Source organism: Pristiophorus japonicus, chromosome 27 (assembly GCF_044704955.1).
Source record: "Pristiophorus japonicus isolate sPriJap1 chromosome 27, sPriJap1.hap1, whole genome shotgun sequence".
NCBI lineage: Eukaryota > Metazoa > Chordata > Chondrichthyes > Pristiophoridae > Pristiophorus > Pristiophorus japonicus.
Window position 1 is genome coordinate 3,140,631 of NC_092003.1, and position 19,282 is coordinate 3,159,912.

Consider the following 19,282-nt stretch of genomic DNA (forward strand, 5'->3'; position numbering starts at 1 on the left):
GCCCTGGGAGTGTTTGATGGGACAGTGTAGAGGGAGCTTTACTCTGCATCTAATCCCCTGTACCTGCCCTGGGAGTGTTTGATGGGACAGTGTAGAGGGAGCTTTACTCTGCATCTAACCCCCTGTACCTGCCCTGGGAGTGTTTGATGGGACAGTGTAGAGGGAGCTTTACTCTGTATCTAACCCCGTGCCGTACCTGCCCTGGGAGTGTTTGATGGGACAGTGTAGAGGGAGCTTTACTCTGTATCTAACCCCGTGCTGTACCTGCCCTGGGAGTGTTTGATGGGACAGTGTAGAGGGAGCTTTACTCTGTATCTAACCCCATGCTGTACCTGCCCTGGGAGTGTTTGATGGGACAGTGTAGAGCGAGCTTTACTCTGTATCTAACCCCCTGTACCTGCCCTGGGAGTGTTTGATGGGACAGTGTAGAGGGAGCTTTACTCTGTATCTAACCCTGTCATGTATCTTACATTATTATATATAACTGTATCCTAACATGCTATGCATGACTGTAATAAGATATGACCTGTAACCACCAGCATACCTTACCACCAGGGGTGCACTTGCAAGAGACAGGTATATAAGGACAGGTAGTGCAGCATTCCAGAGCTGTGAAATAAAGGTGCAGGTCCAGAGTGACCTTGACTTCACTACATGCCTCGTGTGAATCTGTACTGAGGGGACAGGACTTTACAGTGGCGACGAGTTACGGGATTACAGAATCCACAGAATGGCGAACAACGGATCAGATGAAAAGTACAATGCAGGAGACAATTGGGAGGACTTTATAGAAAGGCTCCAGCAAAGCTTTGTAACCAAAGACTGGTTAGGCGACGATAAGGCAGACAAGAGAAGAGCCCATCTCTTGACCAGCTGTGGCTCGAAAACATACGCTTTAATGAAGGATCTGTTGGCACCCGAGAAACCAGCAAGCAAGTTGTTTGAAGAATTGAGCACACTGGTAAGAGACCACCTGAAGCCAGCGAGCAGCCTACACATGGCCAGACACAGGTTCTACAACTACAGACGCTGTGTGGGCCAGAGCATACCCGACTTTGTGGCGGAACTTCGGAGGTTGGCTAGTTTATGTAGTTCTCCGATGAACTGAGGAGAGAAATGCTGAGAGACTTTTTCATTGAAGGAATAGGCCACGCAGGCATATTCCGAAAGCTCATAGAAACCAAGAACCTGACCTTAGAGGCAGCAGCACTGGTTGCACAGACATTCTTGGTAGGGGAAGAAGAAACGAGGTTGATTTACAATGCAGGTTCGACAACTAACGAAATATCAGAACAAGAAGTTCACAGCACTAAACAAGCTGCTACCCCCACACACAGACAAAACCGGAAGAACAGGCTCTCGACAGCAGGCATAAGCCATCAAGGGCCACAGGAACGGCCGTTCACACCTCATCAACCCACAATGCGAGGAATCAACTACAAACTGAGAGAGGCTCTAGAGAGATCAGCCAGACGCAGCTCATTCTTTGCAAGCAGTCCATGCTGGAGGTGTGGGGGTGGGCACTCATCAAGGGAATGTCGATTTCAGCAGGCTGTTTGCAGGAACTGTGAATATTCAGGGCATTTTGCCCGCATGTGCAAAAAAACGGCAGCTCGGCTGGTATACGAATCGGATGGGTCGGAAAACGGACCAGAAGACGGTGGGGACAGTACCCGGGACACCGATGTACAGCGGGTCAACACGATCAATGGCCGCTGCTCCTACGACAGGATGCCTCCTATAATGATGAGGGTCCTACTCAACGGGATATCTGTCAACATGGAGCTGGATACGGGAGCGAGTCAATCTCTCATAGGTGCTCAACAATTTGAACAACTGTGGCCGCATAAAAGAGACAGACCAAAACTCACAAGGGTCGACACCAAACTAAGGACCTATACCAAAGAAATCGTACCAGTCCTCGGCAGCGCCATGCTCTCTGTCACACACAAAGGGACAGTGAACCGACTTCCCCTGTGGATTGTCCCCGGAGACCCCCCAGCACTGCTGGGGAGAAGCTGGCTGGCAAAACTAAACTGGAAATGGGATGATGTCCATGCCATGTCATTAGAGGAACGGACGTCCTGCTCAACAGTTATAAAGTGATTTGAACATCTCTTTCAGCCAGGTGTGGGCACTTTCAAAGGGGCCAAAGTCAAAATCTACATCACACAGGATGCTAGACCGGTCCATCACAAGGCCAGAGCTGTACCCTATGTGATGAGGGAAAAGATTGAACACGAACTAGACAGGCTTCTGAGGGAAGGCATTATATCACCTGTGGAATTTAGCGACTGGGCAAGTCCCATCGTCCCAGTCATGAAGCCTGATGGATCCGTACGGATCTGTGGGGACTACAAATCTACCATAAACAGAGTCTCCCTACAGGACCAGTACCCGCTGCCCAGAGCGGAGGACTTATTTGCCACATTGGCTGGAGGAAAACTTTTCTCAAAACTAGACCTCACATCTGCGTATATGACGCAAGAATTGACCGAAGAATCCAAGCTACTCACCACCATCAACACACATCGAGGCCTTTTCATGTACAATCGATGCCCATTCAGCATCAGGTCGGCAGCTGCCATATTCCAGCGCAACATGGAGAGTCTGCTCAAGTCCATCCCGGGGACGGTTGTATTTCAAGACGACATACTTATCACGGGCAGGGACACCGACTCCCATCTCCGTAATTTGGAGGAAGTACTAAAGCGGTTGGCTCGGGTAGGCCTACGAGTCAAGAAATCCAAGTGCCTGTTTCTCGCACCCGAGGTTGAATTTTTGGGCAGAAGGATTGCCGCTGATGGAATCCGCCCAACAGAGTCCAAAACAGAAACAATTCGCCTGGCACCCAGGCCCCGGAATGTCTCAGAACTGCGCGCCTTTCTCGGGCTACTCAATTACTTTGGGAACTTTATGCAGAACTTAAGCACGCTGCTGGAGCCTCTCCACGTGCTACTCAGGAAGGGGTGCGATTGGTTTTGTGGGGACGCCCAGGGACGCGCCTTCAATAAGGCACGCAACCTTCTGTGTTCCAACAGTGTTTTGACTTTCTTTGACCCGGGTAAAAAGCTAGTTCTCACATACGATGCGTCAGCGTATGGGGTTGGGTGCGTTTTGCAACATGTCAATAGTGCGGGCAAATTACAACCCATAGCTTATGCCTCCAGGTCACTTTCGCGGGCGGAGCGCGAGTACGGACTGGTAGAGAAGGAGGCGCTCGCGTGCGTGTATGGTGTCAAAAAGATGCACCAATAACTTTTCGGGGCCAACTTCGCGTTCAAAACCGACCACAAGCCCCTCACGTCCCTCCTATCCGAGAGCAAGGCAATAAACGCCAACGCCTCCGCGCGAATTCAGCGGTGGGCACTCATCCTGGCATCCTACGACTATACCATAAGGCACAGGCCAGGCACAGACAACTGTGCCGACGCGCTCAGCAGGCTACCCCTGGCGACCACGGAAGGGTCTGACGAACAGGACTGTGAGATAGTCATGGCAATCAATGCCTTTGAGTCCACAGGTTCGCCCATGACGGCTCGCCAAATCAGATCCTGGACGACCAGCGACCCCACGTTATCCTTAGTAAAAAGATGTGTCCTAACCGGTGACTGGGCAGAGGCTCGCGATGCCTGCCCCGAGGAATTAAAACCCTTTCACAGGTGCATGCATGAGCTATCACTACAGGCAGACTGCCTGATGTGGGGCAGCCGAGTAGTCATGCCTCTGCGAGGCAGAGAGGCATTTGTCCGGGAGCTCCACCGCGAGCACCCGGGGATCGTTCTCATGAAGGCCATAGCCAGATCCCACGTCTGGTGGCCTGGTATTGACACGGACTTGGAGCTCTGCGTCCGAAGGTGCACCATTTGTGCCCAACTCAGCAATGCCCCCAGGGAGGCTCCACTGAGGCCCTGGCCTACCAAACCGTGGTCGCGGGTGCACATAGACTATGCGGGCCCATTCATGGGCAAAATGTTCCTCGTAGTTGTAGATGCATTTTCAAAGTGGATCGAATGCACCATTTTAAACTCGAGCACAACCTCCACCACTGTGGAGAGCCTCACAACCATGTTTGCAACGCACGGAATCCCTGACATATTGGTCAGTGACAATGGTCCGTGCTTCACCAGCGCAGAATTCCAAGACTTTATAATTGTCAAGACGGCACCGTTCAAGCCGGCCTCCAACGGCCAGGCGGAGAGAGCAGTGCAAATCATTAAACAAAGCATGCTTAAAATCCAAGGTCCCACGTTGCAGGGTCGCCTGTCCCAACTGCTGCTGGCATACAGATCTCGTCCGCACTCACTGACTGGGATCCCCCCGCGCAACTGTTGATGAAAAGGACTTTAAAAACAAGGCTCTCATTAATCCTCCCAGACATGCACGAAATCATTGAGGCAAAGCGCCGTAAGCTGACTGAGTACCATGACAGAAATTCGAGGGGGAGATGGAATGAGATAGGGGACAAAGTGTTTGTACTAAACTATGGCAGGGGTCCCAAATGGCTTGCAGGGACAGTAACGGGCAAGGAAGGAAACAGGCTACTGGTAGTACAAATGGACAATGGCAAAACCTGCCGGAGGCATGTAGACCAAGTCAAAAGCAGATTTACCAACAACACTGCGGAACCAGAGGCAGACTACAATGTGGAACTCGCACTACACCTGGTGGACAGACAGAGGGAACAACCTGAGGAAAGGGCAATCCCAACAGACAGCCCAGGCGAGTCAACAACAATCACACCAATCGAAACAGACAGCTCAGGCGAGATATTAGGAACCACACCCAAAGAAAAACAGACATCAAGACAAACAACTGAACCACAACTCAGACGCTCCACGCGAGAGCGTAGACCACCTGAGAGACTGAACTTATAAAGACAATAAGACCTTGGGGGAGGGTGATGTCATGTATCTTACATTATTATATATAACTGTATCCTAACATGCTATACATGACTGTAATAAGATATGACCTGTAACCACCATCATACCTTACCACAGAGGTGCACTTGCAAGAGACAGGTATATAAGGACAGGTCTCAGGCAAGTGCAGCATTCCAGAGCTGTGAAATAAAGGTGCAGGTCCAGAGTGACCCTGACTTCACTACATGCCTCGTGTGAATCTGTACTGAGGGGACAGGACTTTACAAATTCCTTGCTGTACCTGCCCTGGGAGTGTTTGATGGGACAGTGTAGAGAGAGCTTTACTCTGTATCTAACCCCGTGCTGTACCTGCCCTGGGAGTGTTTGATGGGACAGTGTAGAGGGAGCTTTACTCTGTATCTAACCCCGTGCTGTACCTGCCCTGGGAGTGTTTGATGGGACAGTGTAGAGGGAGCTTTACCCTGTATCTTACCCCCTGTACCTGCCCTGGGAGTGTTTGATGGGACAGTGTAGAGGGAGCTTTACTCTGTATCTAACCCCCTGTACCTGCCCTGGGAGTGTTTGATGGGACAGTGTAGAGGGAGCTTTACTCTGTATCTAACCCCCTGTACCTGCCCTGGGAGTGTTTGATGGGACAGTGTAGAGGGAGCTTTACTCTGTATCTAACCCCGTGCTGTACCTGCCCTGGGAGTGTTTGATGGGACAGTGTAGAGGGAGCTTTACTCTGTATCTAACCCCCTGTACCTGCCCTGGGAGTGTTTGATGGGACAGTGTAGAGGGAGCTTTACTCTGTATCTAACCCCCTGTACCTGCCCTGGGAGTGTTTGATGGGACAGTGTAGAGGGAGCTTTACTCTGTATCTAACCCCGTGCTGTATCTGCCCTGGGAGTGTTTGATGGGACAGTGTAGAGGGAGCTTTACTCTGTATCTAACCCCCTGTACCTGCCCTGGGAGTGTTTGATGGGACAGTGCAGAGGGAGCTTTACTCTGTATCTAACCCCCTGTACCTGCCCTGGGAGTGTTTGATGGGACAGTGTAGAGGGAGCTTTACTCTGTATCTAACCCTGTGCTGTACCTGCCCTGGGAGTGTTTGATGGGACAGTGTAGAGGGAGCTTTACTCTGTATCTAACCCCCTGTACCTGCCCTGGGAGTGTTTGATGGGACAGTGTAGAGGGAGCTTTACTCTGTTTCCAACCCGAAGTGATGTGATTCTATTTAACAAATAATTTGAAAGGAAATGTTTGTTTTTAAGGGACTCCAGTACCTTCACAGCAATGGGAAAATGCACCGAGACATCAAGGTAACAGTGGAGACTGTAATACGAATGTGTTAATGCCCAAGTTGTGTCAGTAACGAGCCACACGTTAAGGGAGGTGCGAAGCTCTGTTTCTCTGCCTGGCGATTTTCGCCGGGGACAGTATTGGGGCTAGAATTATCCTCGAGGATCCTGGGGAAACACAGCCAAGGTTCCTGCTCCTGATTCCTCTCCAGTGACGTCATACAACCACCCAGCACAGGAGGATCCCATTGGGCCTCTCGAGCCTGTTACATTAGGAACAGGAGGAGGACATTCAGCCCCTCGAGCCTGTTACACAGGAACAGGAGGAGGCCATTCAGCCCCTCGAGCCTGTTACATTAGGGACAGGAGGAGGCCATTCAGCCCCTCGAGCCTGTTACATTAGGAACAGGAGGAGGCCATTCAGCCCCTCGAGCCTGTTACATTAGGAACAGGAGGAGGCCATTCAGCCCCTCGAGCCTGTTACATTAGGAACAGGAGGAGGCCATTCAGCCCCTCGAGCCTGTTACATTAGGAACAGGAGGAGGCCATTCAGCCCCTCGAGCCTGTTACATTAGGAACAGGAGGAGGCCATTCAGCCCCTCGAGCCTGTTACACAGAAACAGGAGGAGGCCATCCAGCCCCTCGAGCCTGTTACATTAGGAACAGGAGGAGGCCATTCAGCCCCTCGAGCCTGTTACATTAGGAACAGGAGGAGGCCATTCAGCCCCTTGAGCCTGTTACATTAGGAACAGGAGGATCCCATTGGGGCCCCTCGAGCCCGTGCTGTGCCGGCTCTGTGACAGAGCGATCCAATCAGTCCCACTCCCCCCCTGCTCTTTCCCCACAGCCCCGGCACATTTCTCCTGTCCCAGTATTGATCCAATTCCCGGTTTGAAAGTCACGATTGAACCTGCTCCCACCGCCCTTTCAGGCAGCGCGTTCCCGATCACAACAACTCGCTGCGTAAAAACATTCTCCTCGTCTCCCCCTCTGGTTCCATCGCCGATTATCGTCAATCCGTGTCCCTCTGGTTACCGGCCCTCCTGCCCCCCCCCGGGAACAGTCTCTCCTGATTTACTCCGTCAGAACCCCCCCCCCCGTGATTGTGAACACCTCGATCAAATCTCCCCCTTAACCTTCTCTGCTCTACGGGAAACATAGAAACATAGAAAATAGGTGCAGGAGTAGGCCATTCGGCACTTCGAGCCTGCACCGCCATTCAATATGATCATGGCTGATCATTCCCTCAGTACCATTCCTGCTTTCTCTCCATACCCCTTGATCCCTTTAGCCGTAAGGACCACATCTAACTCCATTTTGAATATATCCAACGAACTGGCCTCAACAACTTTTTGTGGTAGAGAATTCCACAGGTTCACAATTCTCTGAGTGAAGAAGTTTCTCCTCACCCAGTCCCGCTCACCCATCACCCCCTGTGCTCACTGCCCCGTGTCCTAACTCTCACCCAGTCCCGCTCACCCATCACCCCCTGTGCTCACTGCCCCGTGTCCTAACTCACACCCAGTCCCGCTCACCCATCACCCCCTGTGCTCATTGCCCCCGTGTCCTAACTCGCACCCAGTCCCGCTCACCCATCACCCCCTGTGCTCACTGCCCCGTGTCCTAACTCGCACCCAGTCCCGCTCACCCATCACCCCCTGTGCTCACTGCCCCGTGTCCTAACTCGCACCCAGTCCCGCTCACCCATCACCCCCTGTGCTCACTGACCCGTGTCCTAACTCGCACCCAGTCCCACTCACCCATCACCCCCTGTGCTCACTGACCCGTGTCCTAACTCGCACCGAGTCCCGCTCACCCATCACCCCCTGTGCTCACTGCCCCGTGTCCTAACTCGCACCGAGTCCCACTCAGCCATCATCCCCTGTGCTCACTGCCCCGTGTCCTAACTCACACCCAGTCCCGCTCACCCATCACCCCCTGTGCTCACTGACCCGTGTCCTAACTCACACCCAGTCCCGCTCACCCATCACCCCCTGTGCTCACTGCCCCGTGTCCTAACTCGCACCGAGTCCCGCTCACCCATCACCCCCTGTGCTCACTGCCCCGTGTCCTAACTCACACCCAGTCCCGCTCACCCATCACCCCCTGTGCTCGCTGCCCCGTGTCCTAACTCGCACCCAGTCCCACTCACCCATCACCCCCTGTGCTCGCTGCCCCGTGTCCTAACTCACACCCAGTCCCGCTCACCCATCACCCCCTGTGCTCATTGCCCCCGTGTCCTAACTCGCACCCAGTCCCGCTCACCCATCACCCCCTGTGCTCACTGCCCCGTGTCCTAACTCGCACCCAGTCCCGCTCACCCATCACCCCCTGTGCTCACTGCCCCGTGTCCTAAATCGCACCCAGTCCCGCTCACCCATCACTCCCTGTGCTCACTGACCCGTGTCCTAACTCGCACCCAGTCCCACTCACCCATCACCCCCTGTGCTCACTGACCCGTGTCCTAACTCGCACCGAGTCCCACTCACCCATCACCCCCTGTGCTCGCTGACCCCGTGTCCTAACTCGCACCGAGTCCCGCTCACCCATCACCCCCTGTGCTCACTGCCCCGTGTCCTAACTCACACCCAGTCCCGCTCACCCATCACCCTCTGTGCTCACTGCCCCGTGTCCTAACTCGCACCAGTCCCGCTCACCCATCACCCCCTGTGCTCACTGCCCCGTGTCCTAACTCGCACCGAGTCCCACTCACCCATCACCACCTGTGCTCGCTGCCCCGTGTCCTAACTCGCACCCAGTCCCGCTCACCCATCACCCCCTGTGCTCGCTGACCCCGTGTCCTAACTCGCACCGAGTCCCGCTCATCCATCACACCCTGTGCTCACTGCCCCCGTGTCCTAACTCGCACCCAGTCCCACTCACCCATCACCCCCTGTGCTCACTGACCCCGTGTCCTAACTCGCACCGAGTCCCGCTCACCCATCACACCCTGTGCTCACTGCCCCCGTGTCCTAACTCGCACCCAGTCCCACTCACCCATCACAACCTGTGCTCGCTGACCTACATTGGCTCCCAGTTAAGCAACGCCTCGATTTCAAAATTCTCATCCGTGTTTTCAAATCCTTGCATGGCCCTCGCCCCTCCCTATCTCTGTAACCTCCTCTAGCCCCTACACCCCTCCCTATCTCTGTAACCTCTAGCCCCTACACCCCTCCCTATCTCTGTAACCTCTAGCCCCTACACCCCTCCCTATCTCTATAACCTCTAGCCCCTACACCCCTCCCTATCTCTGTAACCTCTAGCCCCTACACCCCTCCCTATCTCTGTAATCTCCTCCAGCCCCACAACCCTCCGAGATCTCTGCACCCCTCCAATTCTGGCCTCTTGCCCATCCCCCGATTCCCATCGCTCCACCATCGGTGGCCGTGCCTTCAGCTGCCTGGGCCCCAAGCTCTGGAACTCCCTCCCTAAACCTCTCCGCCTCTCTCTCCTCCTTTAAGACGCTCCTTAAAACTGACCTCTCTGACCCAGCTTTTGGTCACCTGTCCCAATATCTCCGTATGTGGCTCGGGGTCAGAGTGTGTATGATTTACGCTCCTGTGAAGCACCCCGGGACGTTTCACTGCATTAAAGGCGCTGTATAAATGCAGGTTGTTGTTGTTTTGCCAGGGCTGTAACAATAGTTATCTACAAGAGAGCAAGGCGAGAGGGGAAGTGCAGAAAAGTGCAACTGATGGTGTTTAATGTCCCATTCTCTGTTCCCCAGGGCGCAAACATCCTGTTGACCGATCGAGGAGACGTCAAACTAGGTGGGATATGTCTGCTGCTGGTAACACACTGTGTTGGACTTCGATTGGCGCTGGGGCGATGGGCGATAAAGTTAATTTTGGCTGGGAGGGAGGACTGGTGCATCTGAGCATGTTGGGGTCCTAGATTCACATCCTGCGTGACCCAGTCACAAGACCCCGAATCGTGGCTTGATGGGTAGTGCTCTCGCTCGCTCTCTCTCGCCGCCTTAGTCAGAAGGTTGTGGGTTCAAGCACCCGCTCAAGAGACAGAGATAGGGAGAGGTGTAGGGGCTGGAGGTTACAGAGATAGGGAGGGGTTTAGGAGCTGGAGGTTACAGAGAAAGTGAGGGGTGTAGGGGCTGGAGGGGGTTACAGAGATCGAGAGGGGTGTAGGGGCTGGAGGGGGTTACAGAGATAGGGAGGGGTGTAGGGCTGGAGGTTACAGAGGTAGGGAGGGGTGTAGGGCTGGAGGAGGTTACAGAGATAGGGAGGGGTGTAGGGAGGGAGGGGTGAAGGGGCTGGAGGAGGTTACAGAGATAGGGAGGGGTGTAGGGCCTGGAGGTTACAGAGATAGGGAGGGGTGTACGGACTGGAGGAGGTTACAAAGATAGGGAGGAGTGTAGGGGCTGAAGGAGGTTACACAGACAGGGAGGGGTGTGAGGCTGGAGGTTACAGAAATAGGGAGAGGGGGGGGTGAGGAGGGATTTGAACCGAGGATGGAGAAATGTGAAATCGAGACGATGCTGGACCGGGAGCCAGTGTAGGTCAGTGAGCACAGGGGGTGATGGGTGAGTGGGACTGGGTGTGAGTTAGGACACGGGGCAGTGAGCACAGGGGGTGATGGGTGAGTGGGACTGGGTGCGAGTTAGGACACGGGGCAGTGAGCACAGGGGGTGATGGGTGAGTGGGACTGGGTGCGAGTTAGGACACGGGGCAGTGAGCACAGCGGGTGATGGGTGAGTGGGACTGGGTGCGAGTTAGGACACGGGGCAGTGAGCACAGGGGGTGATGGGTGAGCGGGACTGGGTGCGAGTTAGGACACGGGGTCAGTGAGCACAGGGGTGATGGGTGAGCGGGACTGGGTGTGAGTTAGGACACGGGGTCAGTGAGCACAGGGGGTGATGGGTGAGCGGGACTGGGTGCGAGTTAGGACAGGGGGCAGCGAGTACAGGGGGTGATGGGTGAGTGGGACTCGGTGAGAGTTAGGACACGGGACAGTGAGCACAGGGGGTGATGGGTGAGTGGGACTCGGTGTGAGTTAGGACACGGGGCAGCGAGCACAGGGGGTGATGGGTGAGCGGGACTCGGTGTGAGTTAGGACACGGGGCAGCGAGCACAGTGGTTGATGGGTGAGCGGGACTGGGTGTGAGTTAGGACACGGGGCAGTGAGCACAGGGGGTGATGGGTGAGCGGGACTCGGTGTGAGTTAGGACACGGGGCAGCGAGCACAGGGGGTGATGGGTGAGCGGGACTGGGTGTGAGTTAGGACACGGGGCAGTGAGCACAGGGGGTGATGGGTGAGCGGGACTGGGTGTGAGTTAGGACACGGGGCAGTGAGCACAGGGGGTGATGGGTGAGCGGGACTCGGTGCGAGTTAGGACACGAGGCAGTGAGCACAGGGGGTGATGGGTGAGCGGGACTCGGTGCGAGTTAGGACACGAGGCGGGCTGGGTGAGGCCCAGGAGGGCAGTCAGTGCCTGCGGGACCCGTGCTCCAGCCAGCGCCTCGGGAATTGAAGGAATGTAAAGGTGACCGTCTCTTTCTCTCTCTCTCTTTATTTCCAGCGGATTTCGGGGTCTCGGCTGAGCTGACAGCCTCGGTGGGCAAGAGGAAGTCTTTCATCGGCACCCCATACTGGTAAATAACGAAACCTCGCCCGAACATTCATCTCAACCATCTTTCGGATGAGACATTAAACCGAGGCCCCGTCTGCCCTCTCGGGTGGATGTAAAAGATCCCAGGGCCACTATTGGAAGAAGAGCAGGGGGAGTTCTCCCCGGTGTCCTGGGGCCAATATTTATCCCTCGACCAACATCACTAAAACAGATGATCTGGGTCATTATCACATCGCTGTGTGTGGGAGCTTGCTGTGCGCTAATTGGCGTTTCCCACATTACAACAGTGAGCGCACTCCGATAGTACTTCATTGGCTGTGAGGCGCCGTGGGACGTGCGGTGGTGAGAGGCGCGGGAGAGATTGGACTCTGTCTTTTATGTGATGGCCGGGTATGATGATTTGCGACGTGTGGTTGAGCAAGTCCCGTTCCCACATCGTGTGCAGCCTCTCGGAGTGAGATTGTTCATTGTCGAGCCAGCCCCTGGGCAGTGCAGTGCTCGCTGGTAACTCTGGCCTCTCTGGGGCCCTTGCAACAGGGAGACTGGAACAACTCATCCCATCGGACGTGACCCATGTGGGTGAGGTTCTGCAGGAGGGTCTCTCGGCCTGCCCTACATCGCACTACGCCCCCACCCCCTCCCCCACAAGCAATGCCCACCTTCGGACTGCAGTCTTCAGGGTGTTGAGGGGGGGCAGTGGACAGGGTGTGGGGTCATGGGGCAGGGTGGGGGGTCATGGGGCAGGATGTGGAGGCAGGGCGTGGGGTCATGGGGCAGGGTGAGGGGTCATGGGGCAGGGTGGGGGGTCATGGGGCAGGATGTGGAGGCAGGGTGTAGGGTCATGGGGCAGGGTGAGGGGTCATGGGGCAGGATGTGGAGGCAGGTTGAGGGGGCAGGGTGTGGGGTCATGGGGCAGGGTGAGGGGGCAGGGTGTGGGGTCATGGGGCAGGATGTGGAGACAGGGTGAGGGGTCAATGGGCAGAGCGAGGGGTCAATGGGCAGGGTGTGGGGGTCAATGGGCAGGGCGTGGGGGTCAATGGGCAGGGCGTGGGGGTCAATGGGCAGGGCGTGGGGGTCAATGGGCAGGGCGTGGGGGTCAATGGGCAGGGCGTGGGGGTCAATGGGCAGGGCGTGGGGGTCAATGGGCAGGGCGTGGGGGTCAATGGGCAGGGCGTGGGGGTCAATGGGCAGGGCGTGGGGGTCAAAGGGCAGGGTGTTAATCGCCCTCCTTTCCCCTACAGGATGGCACCAGAAGTGGCTGCGGTGGAGAAGAAAGGTGGCTACAACCAGCAGTGCGATATCTGGGCAGTGGGCATCACCGCCATCGAGTTGGCAGAACTACAGCCCCCCATGTTTGACCTGCACCCAATGAGGTAAGGAGGCGCCTGGGGGAACAGGAAGGTGTTGGGCGAAGGCTGGCAAGGGCTCCACCCGGGAGATTTACAATTCTACCCAGAGCAATGTCTGCCGCTTTGCGTATGCTCACCGGTTTGAAGAGCCGTTGACAACGTGAGCCTCCTCCGGGGAAAATCCCCTCCCTGCCTTTCGGTTCTGCGCGGAGGGAGGGGATTCCTGTACGGGCTGCTCCTGCACACTCTCCACCTTGCCATCCTCGTCTGCCGTCCGGACACACCATGGCGCACCATCTAGCCGTCCGGAGAAGACGGGGGGTACCCCGATGGAGGGCACTCTACGCGGGAGTCCTCCCACTATTTATCGGGGACTTGGCCTGGAGGGTGGTGCACGGGGCAGTCCCGTGCAATCGGTTTTTAAATCGGTTCACGGGCTCCCGGGCCGCCTGCAATTTCTGCGGTCTGGAGGAATCCGTGTTCCACGTGTATGTTCAGTGTGCGAGGTTGCAGCCCCCTCTCCCGTTATTCGAAGGGGCCGCTCCTCAAATTCTGGCTGCCCTTCAGTCCCCATTCTCCTGATCTTTGGGCACCCTGTGCGGAGGGGAGCGGGCAGGTCCGACTGCCTGGCCAAGGGGGAGCCATCAGCCGGTCCAGGCAGCGGGCGGGCGAGGGGGTCGTTCAGGCCCGACTGCCCGCCTCTCTTCCGCGGTTACATCCTGAGCCAGGGTGTCCCTGGAGATGGAGCACGCGGTGTCCACCGGTACGCTCGCGGCCTTCCGCGAGAGGTGGGCACCGGAGGGACTGGAGTGCATCATCACCCCCCGGCAACCAAACTTTAATTTGATCCAATAGTGTAAAAAGTTTAATTGGTTTAATTTGTCGGTTTTAATGCCCTTTTAAGAGGAGCACTTGATTTATAGTTTTACAAAAAATAGTTGTAGAGCTGTTGACTTGGGAGGGGCTTAGCCAGTCACATGATGTTCACAAGACTCAATAAAACCCCGGCCAGTTGGATTCGGGGGATCCACGATGGGGCAGGTGGTTGTGAGCCTGGTGGATGAACTGGTAATGTGTCGTGTGATTGTTAAACCTTGCTAATAAACCAACTAGAACAGAAAACAGAGAGTAGGGTGCCGCAGGGATCAGTGCTGGGACCCCAACTATTTACAATCTATATTAACGACTTGGAAGAAGGGACTGAGTGTAATGTAGCCAAGTTTGCTGATGATACAAAGATGGGAGGAAACGCAATGTGTGAGGAGGACACAAAAAATCTGCAAAAGGACACAGACAGGCTCAGTGAGTGGGCAAAGATTTGGCAGATGGAGTATAATGTTGGAAAGTGTGAGGTCATGCACTTTGGCAGAAAAAAAATCAAAGAGCAAGTTATTATTTAAATGGAGAAAGATTGCAAAGTGCCGCAGTACAGCGGGACCTGGGGGTTACTTGTGCATGAAACACAAAAGGATAGTATGCAGGTACAGCAAGTGATTAGGAAGGCCAATGGTATCTTGGCCTTTATTGCAAAGGGGATGGAGTATAAAAGCAGGGAAGTCTTGCTGCAGTTATACAGGGTATTGGTGAGGCCACACCTGGAGTACTGCGTGCAGTTTTGGTTTCCATATTTACGAAGGGATATACTTGCTTTGGAGGCAGTTCAGAGAAGGTTCACTCGGTTGATTCCGGGGATGAGGGGGTTGACTTATGAGGAAAGGTTGAGGAGGTTGGGCCTCTACTCATTGGAATTCAGAAGAATGAGAGGTGATCTTATCGAAACGTATCAGATTATGAGGGGGCTCGACAAGGTGGATGCAGAGAGGATGTTTCCACTGATGGGGGAGACTAGAACTAGGGGGCATGGTCTTAGAATAAGGGGCCGCCCATTTAAAACTGAGATGAGGAGGAATTTCTTCTCTCAGAGGGTTGTAAATCTGTGGAATTCTCTGCCCCAGAGAGCTGTGGAGGCTGGGACATTGAATATATTTAAGACAGAGATAGACAGTTTCTGAACCGATAAGGGAGTGAAGGGTTCTGGGGAGCGGGCGGGGAAGTGGAGCTGAGTCCATGATCGGATCAGCCATGATCGTATTGAATGGCGGAGCAGGTTCGAGGGACCGTATGGCCGACTCCTGCTCCTATTTCTGATGTTCTTGTGTTGAAATCCCGTGTGTGTGAGTGGGTGAATTTATCAGGGTGTGTGATGCGCTTTGTGACATTGTTCTCCTGTCTGTCCAGGGCCCTGATGATCATGACAAAGAGCAACTTCCAGCCTCCGAAACTGCGGGATAAAGTCAAATGGTGAGTGGCCCTGACCCGTGTTAGATTCTTTACAACATCACTCACACGGACTGCACAAGACGGCTCCAATATATCACATTGGCGACGTAGGAGGGGATTCCTGAATACCCAAGCTGATATTTTTGTTGGTGAACGAACGAGCCAACCATCAGAGTGACTTTGTTTTGCAGCACAGCTAAAAATCCACTGCAAATTGCAAGCACACTTTCATCATCATCGGCAGTCCCTCGGAATCGAGGAAGACTTGCCTCCACACTTAACACGAGTCCTTAGGTGGCTGAACAGTCCAATACGGGAGCCACAGTCCCTGTCACAGTGGGGACAGACAGTGGTTGAGGGAAGGGGAGGGTGGGACAGACAGTGGTTGAGGGAAGGGGAGGGTGGGACAGGTTTGCCGCACGCTCCTTCCGCTGCCTGCGCTTGGTTTCTGCATGCTCTCGGCGACGAGACTCGAGGTGCTCAGCGCCCTCCCGGATGCACTTCCTCCACTTAGGGGCGGACTGGTCTTTGGGCCCAGGGACTCCCAGGTGTCGGTGGGGATGTTGCACTTTATCAGGGAGGCTTTGAGGGTGGTCCCTTGTAACGTTTCCTCTGCCCACCTTTGGCTCGTTTGCCGTGAAGGAGTTCCGAGTAGAGCGCTTGCTTTGGGGAGTCTCGTGTCTGGGGGACATGCGGACAATGTGGCCCTGCCCAGCGGAGCTGGTCGAGTGTGGTCAATGCTTCGATGCTGGGGATGTTGGGCCTGGTCGAGGACGCTAACGTTGGTGCGTCTGTCCTCCCGGGGGATTTGTAGGATCTTGCGGAGACATCGTTGGTGGTATTTCTCCAGCGACTTGAGGTGTCTACTGTACATGGTCCATGTCTCTGAGCCATACAGGAGGGCGGGTATCACTACAGCCCTGTAGACCATGAGCTCGGTGCTGGATTTGAGGGCCTGGTCTTCAAACACTCTTTTCCTCAGGCGGCCGAAGGCTGCACTGGCGCACTGGAGGCGGTGTTGGATCTCGTCGCCAATGTCTGCTCTTGTTGATAGGAGGCTCCCGAGGTATGGGAAATGGTCCACGTTGTCCAGGGCCGGGCTGTGGATCTTGATGACTGGGGGGCAGTGCTGTGCGGCGAGGTCAGGCTGGTGGAGGACCTTTGTCTTACGGATGTTTAGTGTAAGGCCCGTGCTTTCATACACCTCGGTAAATACCTCGACCATGTCCTGGAGTCCAGATGGCCGCGCCTGCGGGAATAATGCGGGGCTGGGATGAGTTCCATCGCGAGCGAGAGACTTTCGGGGCGTAGGTGGAGCGCTAGTCCGCCAGGTGGGGCTGGATCACAGCCCCCATGGCGCCCACAGTTCCAGCGGACGGTTTCGCGGGGCGGGGCGGGGGGGGGGGGGGCACCCAGCTGGATTGTGGGTCACGAATCTTTCCCCCCCACCCCACCCCACCCAACGAGACAAGTGGCTCCCCTCAGCTGGTCAGGGAAGGAGCGAGACTCCCATTTCTCGAGGTGTGGGCGAACACGGCACCTCCGCCCCCCCCCCCGAGAAGGCGGTGTGACGCGGGCAGTGGCTTTGACACAACCGAGTGTGTCGCTCGGACACTTCACCGGGCAGTTAACGGTCAATCACGTCGCTGGGTCTGGAAGAGAAAGATTGCGTTTATATAGCGCCTTTCACCACCTGAGGACGTCCCACGGCGCCTCACAGCCAGTGAAGTACTATCGGAGTGCGCTCACTGTTGTAATGTGGGAAACGCCAATTTGCGCACAGCAAGCTCCCACACACAGCGATGTGATAATGACCCGGATCATCTGTTTTAGTGATGTTGGTCGAGGGATAAATATTGGCCCCAGGACACCGGGGAGAACTCCCCCTGCTCTTCTTCCAATAGTGGCCCCGGGATCTTTTACATCCACCCGAGAGGGCAGACGGGGCCTCGGTTTAACGTCTCATCCGAAAGACGGCCCCTCCGACAGTGCGGCGCTCCCTCAGTACCGCCCCTCCGACAGTGCGGCGCTCCCTCAGTACCGCCCCTCCGACAGTGCGGCGCTCCCTCAGTACCGCCCCTCCGACAGTGCGGCGCTCCCTCAGTACCGCCCCTCCGACAGTGCGGCGCTCCCTCAGTACTGCCCCTCCGACAGTGCGGTGCTCCCTCAGTACTGCCCCTCCGACAGTGCGGCGCTCCCTCAGTACTGCCCCTCCGACAGTGTGGTGCTCCCTCAGTACTGCCCCTCCGACAGTGTGGTGCTCCCTCAGTACTGCCCCTCCGACAGTGCGGCGCTCCCTCAGTACCGCCCCTCCGACAGTGCGGCGCTCCCTCAGTACCGCCCCTCCGACAGTGCGGCGCTCCCTCAGTACCGCCCCTCCGACAGTGCGGCACTCCCTCAGTACTGCCCCTCCGACAGTGCGGCGCTCCCTCAGTACTGCCCCTCCGACAGTGCGGCACTCCCTCAGTACTGCACTGGGAGCGTCAGCCTAGATTTTGCTGCTCAAGTCTCTGGAGTGGGATTTGAACCCAGACATAGGAGTCACGAATAGGCACAATCCAGGTCAGGGTAGTGAGCCAGTTGGGACAATCTGACAGCTTCATTGTCACTATTGCTGTAAGGAGGACATTGTTCAAAGCAAATTCAAATTCTCCAACCACCCAGCAGTGGGATTTGATCTCGCGTTGTCTGGATTATGACCCACTGCACATATGCACCGTGCCCCACCACAATCGGAGGGGCTTCATTCGTGAACTGGAGGGGAGTCGAGGGTTATGGGGAACGGGCAGGATGGTGGAGCTGAGCCCATGATCAGATCAGCCACGATCTCATTGACACGAGACTCCCTAAGCAAGCGCTCTACTCGGAACTCCTTCACGGGCAAACGAGCCAAAGGTGGGCAGAGGAAACGTTACAAGGGACCACCCTCAAAGCCTCCCTGATAAAGTGCAACATCCCCACCGACACCTGGGAGTCCCTGGGCCAAAGACCAGTCCGCCCTAAGTGGAGGAAGTGCATCCGGGAGGGCGCTGAGCACCTCGAGTCTCGTCGCCGAGAGCGTGCAGAAACCAAGCGCAGGCAGCGGAAGGAGCGTGCGGCAAACCAGTCCCACCCTCCCCTTCCCTCAACCACTGTCTGTCCCACCCTCCCCTTCCCTCAACCACTGTCTGTCCCACCCTCCCCTTCCCTCAACCACTGTCTGTCCCACCCTCCCCTTCCCTCAACCACTGTCTGTCCCACCCTCCCCTTCCCTCAACCACTGTCTGTCCCACCTGTGACAGGGACTGTGGCTCTCGTATTGGGCTGTTCAGCCACCTAAGGACTCGTGTTTAGAGTGGAAGCAAGTCTTCCTCGATTCCGAGGGACTGCCGATGATGAATGGCGGAACAGACTCGAGGGGCTGATTGGCCAACTCCTGCTCCTCTTTCTTATGTTCGCCCCTCCCCCGCCAGTCACTCACCATCTCTGCGCTTGCACCCACAGGTCGTCAGAGTGTCACAGCTTCATTAAGATGAGCCTGAGGAAAAACCCCAAGAAGAGGCCGGTTGCAGAGAAGCTCTTGCAGGTAGCTATTCGGCAAAGGAAGGCAGCCCATGAATCAAACCGACACGGCTTGAGGCAGTATCGTGGGGTGCTGAGCGTTGATTGAGCACACGTACATGGTTACAGGGGTGGCCCCGACACAGGGAGGTCACACGTGGGCACTACCCCGAAAGTGAGGGAACTCCCACCCCAACACAACATCAACAACCTGCATTTATATAGCGCCTGTAACGTAGTGAAACATCCCCAGGCGCTTCACGGGCGTAAATCAGACACACTCTGACCCCGAGCCACGCAGGGAGATATTGGGACAGGCAACCAAAAGCTGGGTCAGAGAGGTGGGTTTTAAGGAGCGTCTTA

The 19,282-nt window shown here is 55.8% G+C and overlaps 1 protein-coding gene across 3 annotated transcripts in view; it reads left to right on the forward strand.

Moving 5' to 3' along the window:
• Positions 1 to 19,282, forward strand: part of map4k2 (mitogen-activated protein kinase kinase kinase kinase 2) — a 97,631-nt gene that overhangs the window by 22,751 nt on the left and 55,598 nt on the right. For all 3 annotated transcript variants that reach the window (XM_070868119.1, XM_070868120.1, XM_070868121.1), the window contains exons 6-11: positions 6,140 to 6,187; positions 9,894 to 9,936; positions 11,700 to 11,772; positions 12,992 to 13,123; positions 15,338 to 15,400; positions 18,863 to 18,944. In XM_070868119.1, coding sequence (XP_070724220.1) covers positions 6,140 to 6,187; positions 9,894 to 9,936; positions 11,700 to 11,772; positions 12,992 to 13,123; positions 15,338 to 15,400; positions 18,863 to 18,944 — 441 coding nt within the window. The remainder of the gene's footprint in view (positions 1 to 6,139; positions 6,188 to 9,893; positions 9,937 to 11,699; positions 11,773 to 12,991; positions 13,124 to 15,337; positions 15,401 to 18,862; positions 18,945 to 19,282) is intronic.